Source organism: Priapulus caudatus, unplaced genomic scaffold (genome assembly GCF_000485595.1).
Source record: "Priapulus caudatus unplaced genomic scaffold, Priapulus_caudatus-5.0.1 Scaffold50, whole genome shotgun sequence".
Taxonomy (NCBI): Eukaryota; Metazoa; Priapulida; class Priapulimorpha; order Priapulimorphida; family Priapulidae; genus Priapulus; species Priapulus caudatus.
In genome coordinates, this window is record NW_014577111.1 from 84,301 (window position 1) to 91,593 (window position 7,293).

The 7,293-nt window shown below is 43.1% G+C and overlaps 1 protein-coding gene across 1 annotated transcript in view; it reads right to left on the reverse strand.

Annotated features, from left to right (window-relative positions):
- The window catches only part of LOC106820861 (cAMP-specific 3',5'-cyclic phosphodiesterase, isoforms N/G-like), a 101,523-nt gene that overhangs the window by 19,382 nt on the left and 74,848 nt on the right, over positions 1-7,293 (reverse strand). Inside the window, exon 4 of the mRNA XM_014825454.1 lies at positions 696-797. Coding sequence (XP_014680940.1) covers positions 696-797 — 102 coding nt within the window. The remainder of the gene's footprint in view (positions 1-695; positions 798-7,293) is intronic.

Here is a 7,293-nt window from a genome sequence, read left to right on the forward strand (position 1 = left end):
ATCTCCTACCCCTCAGTCGCATCTTCTACCCCAGTCTCATCTCGACACCCTCAGTCGCATCTCCTACCCCTCAGTCTGATCTCCTACCCCTCAGTCGCATCTTCTACCCCAGTCTCATCTCCTACCCCTCAGTCGCATCTTCTACCCCCCAGTCTCATCTCCTACCCCTCAGTCGCATCTCCCACGCCTCAGTCTTATCTCATACTCCTCAGTCGCATCTCCTACCCCTCAGTCTGATCTTCTAGCCCTCAGTCGCATCTCCTACCCCTCAGTCTAATCTCCAACCTCCCGGTCTCATCTCCTACCCCTCAGTCCCATCTCCTAGCCCTCAGTCCCATCTCCTACCCCTCAGTCGCATCTCCTAGCCCTCAGTCGCATCTCCTACCCCTCAGTCTGATCTCCTAGCCCTCAGTCGCACCTCCTACCCCTCAGTCTGATCTCCTACCCCTCAGTCTGATCTCCAACACCTCAGTCGCATCTCCTACCCCCTCAGTCGCATCTCCCACGCTTCAGTATCACCTCCCACCCCCAGTCCCATCACCTATCCCGCAGTATTACCTCCTACCCCTTGCTCTTACCTCCTACCCCTCACACATGCATTAATAGCTGCTACAGACTAATAGCACGAGGTATACATGTGTTCGCGATGACAAAGACGTTACTGCACTACTACTGTGAGTAGAATGAAAACTTACTTCTGTGGTGGAAGGTTGGCGAGCACAACATAGTTGTTTCGAACGCTCCTTAGGCTCGCAAGGATCTGAGCAAACGGTGTCACAATCAAGTCATCTCCATGTCTGAAAGAACAACGTTCCAAATTTACGGTCATCTCACGCATCGTGCGTTTTCCTATTCTTCTCGTTACATTCAGCATGTTTTGAATACGTTTTTATGTTTACAGAAAAGCACATAGTATGTGTCCTGCCAAAATATTCCAAAAAAGCACAATTATTATAAATGTACACTTACAGTAGTAATTTACATTCAGTCTTTCTTTCTCACTGAGATAACCACTTACCTGTCTACCAAAAAACACATTTTTATATATGAGAAAGATATGGCATTATAGAACAACAATTAGATCAAATTTATCTGAATTTTTTTTCTATATTTAGCATCAATATGTCACTTGCATATCTATATATAGGTTGTAAAATGTATTCAGATGTAAATAATTGAATGTCTAATAATTAATGCATTGGCTGTTTAATAATTATGCAAAGTATTTTTAAATGGATTTATGAATTTATAAAAGATAATAAGGTTAAGCTTGAATAAAAACCTCTTGCTCCTGATAATGGCAAGATAAATATGCAGTTTCAATAACAAACACTTAGCAAATTGACGGATACCAAATTAAGGTTATAATTACTGATTTGCTGTTCTGTGATTCCTGTCGTAATTAAAACAGTGTATGTAAAGTACATTACAATATACTACCAGATAGCTATATTTATATAATACAAATACAAGTGTACAACCACCTGAAACTATGAATTATGTAATGTGTGTATGCACATAGGAAATACATAAAAATTATGATGCCATTTCATGCTAATCAATCTTTTCCAATTTACATTTAATTTTAAAATAAACCCTTTAAACCTTTAGCCCATTTCAAATGATATATAAGCATAAACTTTGTTACCGATAGCATGACAATTTTCGAAGAGTGCATGAGAGAAACATTTATGCCTCTCCTCTTCAGTGTAAAAGAGATGTAAGACAGATATATATTCATCAACCAACAGGAGAGGGTGAGCATTAAGCACAGTTTGACGCCCTTGTATAAACACGTGATATGCTTTACATTGCGAATATGCATGTGAAGACTGTAGGGGTTTATTATTTGGAATATCATAAAAATGGGTGCACCACTTTCATGAGCAATGATTAAATTCCTTCCCAATAAGCTTCATGAAAATTCCTGTCATCATGTCTCTTTATTCGTTTTTATACAGTGTTCGGGTAATACGTACAAATGTCCATAAGCTTAGATTTATTACTAGTATTAAACTGACTGCTAAAATGACGTGGTTTAAGTAGAAGGTGATTTCTGGTTTTATGAGTGCTCAATTTATATTATTTTCGGATAATAAAATTCCTTCCAATCTCTCAAGCACATAAAAAACTTTCATTTTCCATCAGTCATTCCTCACTGTCTACTGAACGTTTCTTATTCTGCCTTCTTCTTTGCTAACCATATGTGTCTTGTCTATGGCCAACATTGAGGGAATGTGAGCTGCATACTCACAATGACTTGCGTTATGAGACGGATGAAATGTGCAGTGCCTGTTTGTATAATCGATTTATCATCGAACCATACACACACAGGCTCATAGGGTCTATGTCCCCCAGGGTACTGCCGGAACGTACCCTGGTAACTATTTGGTATGGTTAGGGTTAGGGTTAGGGTTAGGGTTAGGGAGTAGGCGTAGGCGACTCCCTAGACTCGTTAGTGGAGTAGGCGAGGTACGGTCCGGCATATTAGATAGTACCAGGGTACGTTCCGGTACCGGACCGTACCCAGGGTACGTTCCGTCAGGACCCTGGGGGACATATACCCTTTCAGCCACACACAGAATGATATTGCTTGGCAGGAAATGGGGAGAGGCAGAGAGGGGGGACACATATCAAATTCTGGCGGCCTGGATATACTACAAATGTATTCAAAATAACCGGAAAGAAGTGCGTTTGTGAAGTCTTAGAACTCACGTATAACAAGTACGTTCACAGGCATTTTGAACATTTCAATAATAAAATTATGGTAAATAAATACGAAATGTATTTACTACGAAAGTCTTAATGTTTCTCTACTCTCTTTCGCCTATTATTAGTAATAATTTTCTGTGCATGCATGCCGTTCAAATGCTCCTTTGCAACACACAATTTCACTGCACGCAATTAAAGCCACATAAGTACTGTGCACAAACAACAAAAATATAGAGAATAGCTAGGACAGCTAGTGTAGTAGTTATACACTTTTAGTTACCGCGTTCACACGGTAATGGTTTGGCTCGAGCTAAATGGGCTAAATTTGGCTCAGGCTAAATTTGGCTCGGGCCGGTTTGAGTCGGAGCGTTCACACGTACCATAGATACTACCCTTGGAGTAGTATCTATGCACGTACGCAAGTAAATACTGTCTGTCAAATTCAAATTCAAATTCAAATAAATTTTATTGCACAAATATCGCACAGATACTGTGGCAGTATGTAGCGAGATGGCGTTGTGTACGATTCAGTGTTTACTTCCGTTCCAAGTTCAACCTTTCAATCTTGAAAACATGCATCCTGATCAAATTTTTCGAATTTTTATACTGTTTTGGACTTTATTTCGTCGAAGTACACGTTCGAAACTCGCGGCATCTACCGCTCTACCGATTTAGCTGGTGCTAAAATTTGGCTCGGGCCTGGTCAGACGTTTTCAATGGGACCAATTTGGCTCGTGCTAACTCGGTACGGCCCCGAAAAACCGTCCGTGTGAACGCTCGGCTCGAGCCAAATTTGGCGCGGGCCTAATTAGGCTCGGGCTAAAAACGTCCGTGCCTATACTGTATGTACGTACTCTACTGTACATGTACATTTCTGTTGTTTGTGCACAGTGGCGTGCACGCTGTGAGATTGCGTGTTGCAAAATAACATTTGAACGGCATATAATTTACGTGGAATTATTTGTCGATAGAGAATACATAAACATGGTATGGCAATCTGGTAGAAAATACATTTCGTGTTTATTTACCATCATTTTATTATTGAAACGTTCCGATCGAGTGCCTGTGTCGTATGTCGTACCTATGCCTATGCCTATGGGACCATATAAAACACAAAACACTGATTATATTGCCTTATTCTGTCCTTCAAATAACATTCTCCATGGTCACAATTATCCATAAACAATAGAAGGATCTTAAACCACGAAATGAGTCACATGAACGCCAGATAAAACAGTAACACCAATTCCAATTCCCCAACTTGTAATTTGTAAACAACACCGAGTCTGCAGTGGCACTCTCTAGTGTAGCGGAAATACCTTTAGAAATAACGTCGTTTCTATGGAAACGTGTATACAAACGATCTCGCTTTATTTACATGCATATATACCTTACTGTCATAAAAATTAAGGTTAAAAAGAAACGCATGAATGACGACCAGTTTTTTTTTATCGTCTAAGCGCAGTAATTAAACCGTAAATTGGAACTGCACTGCGACGCCATCATGTGTTCATCTTTCCCCCCACGTTTCACTCTCCAGGGCTTTATTCCAAGATAGGATGACGTGGCCATGATAAACAGACATGAGTTTATCTGGGAATACGTCCGCGCATCTAATGCGATACTCCACTCGTAGCTTGTTCACCACCACGCCCACGAAGCCCTCATTAAACAACTGCCCGCCTAATGAACGGCGCACCACCGCGCGTCTCTCCCGACCGTGAGGCGCTGCACTTACACTTACGTCTTACACTTACGTGAGGCGCTGCACTTACACTTACACTTACGTCTTACACTTACGTGAGGCGCTGCACTTACACTTACACTTACGTCTTACACTTACGTGAGGCGCTGCACTTACACTTACACTTACGTCTTACACTTACGTGAGGCGCTGCACTTACACTTACACTTACGTCTTACACTTACGTGAGACGCTGCCAAAAGCTGATGCGCTGATGGGGAATGCGCAGCATGGACGTGCTGTAGTTGCGAGGCAGCTTTGCCGACTTCGCAGACGCCATCTGTGGTAACTCGCGCGTCTGCTCCTGTTTGATCGCCTGCATTAGCGGGTCGGACGTGTTCGTCACGAGAGGGCGTGCGGGTTGGGGGCACGGCGCCATCTGCAGGGTGGTGTTCGGTAGCGGGGCACCTGAGCTAGGCATCGGGTCCCGTTGCCCGCACCTCCGCGCACAGCACAGGCTAGACCAGCAGCAGCACATGCGACAGAGTTGTCATCGAATGACGTCGGTCGTGTGTGTATGTCATCCGTGCACAACGTCGACAATCATAAAGATGTTGTCGACCGTTCGTTATGTATTCTTTCGCGTGTAGTATCGGTGGTTCCACAGATGCACAGATGCGCCGTTCACATACACACACCCTCGCGCGCGCGTGTGGGACGAAGGCAACCTACTAGCAATGTATACGCAGTCTCGCTTGCCACATTTCGCATTCGGGATAAACGGACGTGTAAATAAAATACCTGAAACCCAACAGAAAAATGACTCGCTCAGCGAAAGAATCGCCTCATTGTGTAGATCTCTATGCTAGCTTATTTTCCACCCACCAGTGTGTACTAGTAATTAACTACGCTGCAGCCAACGCGGACAAAATTCGAGCGCATTAGCAATAGCGGATTTTAAACAATAAATTTCGCGAAACACGCCATGGGGTTTGTTGACATTAATGCCGTCACGGCTCAATAAATATACAGCACAGCCGAAAGGAAAAATTATAATTACGTACAAATTGGATTTGCTGCGCTACATTTTTCATCGCTCACGTTCAGCTTTTTATCAAACGACTAAAAAGACTCGGAAGCGCATATACTGATTCCAGGTCGCACGTACCCGTGCGTTTGTCGACTGTCACAGCGACTTGTGTAGTCAGTCTCATGCAGCCATACATTTTAATTATTAGCATGAAAATTTAGAATTATCTTCATTACTTTACATAAACTCATTAGATTTTATTAAATTAGCGCCGTGTTTTCGTGTACCTTGTAAACACGCACATACGTAGTGAAAACACTTACATATAGGTAGAGTAAACACTGGCACATCTTATTCTAACAACGGCATGAGTAGAGCTGACCATACCACAACACCTATAGAGATGTGTCATAGTAATGGACAGATGTGAGAAAATTCGATTGAGGTATAAGAGCTACCCATCGATCGTACATAGATAGAACGCGAGAGAGAGAGAAAGAGAGAGCGAGAGAGAGAGAGAGAGAGAAAGAGAGAGCGAGAGAGAGAGCGAGAGAGAGAGAGAGAGAGTGTGTGTGTGTGTGTGTGTGTGTGTGTGTGTGTGAGAGAGAGAGAGAGAAGCATGGGATGGAAGAACCAAAACATTAATACTTAATAACATACGATATTATGTAGTAACTCTTTACTCATTATCGAACGCTTGGCTAAGATGTATTTAATCGCATTGATATTGCTTTGTAGTCTGACCAGAACAAGCGATAGGCTCGTATCATTGCCCGTAGACTAGTTAATATTTATCCGTGCGTGCGAGCATATACACGTGCTCATCCCAGACGTAATCTGCCACTAATATCGTTACAACATCCTAATGCGATCATCAGTAGTTTCAGTGGTCTGCCAAATCAACTTAGAATAACTGCTAGTCGGAGTGCGGGAGCCATAACTGTTCAACAGCCGGTAAAATGAATATCGTCACGCGGTTCATACACCTTATTAGATAACAGACGAAGGGCTATGCATCTCTCTCTCATTCCCCGTCTCCGTTTCTCCCTCCCCACCCCCCGCTCATCCGCTCTCTCTCTCTCGCTCTCTCCCCCTCCCGCTCTCTCTCTCTCTCTCTCGCTCTCTCCCCCTCCCGCTCTCGCGTCGCGCTCTCTCTTCCTCGCCGCCTCTCTCTCCTCTCCCACTCTTGTCTCTCGCTCTCCGCTCTCCGTCTTTCTCCTCTAATCCTCTCTCTCTCTCCTCTCGTCTCCTCTCTCTGCTCATCTCTGCTCTTATATTATAATATATAATATATATATATATACTATATATATATCTGGAAATGTAGCGTGTATTAACTTCACCGCGTCCGACCACGGTCGTTGAAAGACCCATTCGGAATTCGGACAAAAGTTACGCAGCGAATAAGAAATCTACGACTTGCGAAGAATTGTAACAGGGCCCAAAATGCATTACACACCGTTTACACTCTTGATAAAAGAAAGATTAACGCTTACTTCGAGCTGTCGATGAGATTCCGCATAATTGGAGGTTAGGAGTGCGTCTACACTACTAAAAGAACTTGGAAATCACGTGAAGAGTTGAAGCCCAAGGGTGCTAGTATAGTGGTAAATGCTCCTACTACGAGTAAAAAACCCGCAAGCATGTTTTCCACGGAAATACGGCTTCATAATTTCACTCAAATATATACAGATTTCAGAGACGTTTTTGCCTCGATAAATAATCGTTTTGTCCGGCCAAACGGTATATTATTTAATATATACGAGCGAGAGAGAGAGAGAGAAAGAGAGAGAGAGAGAGAGAGAGAGAGGGAGAGGGAGAGAGAGAGAGAAGAGAGAGAGAGAAGAGAGAGAAAGAGAAGAAGAGA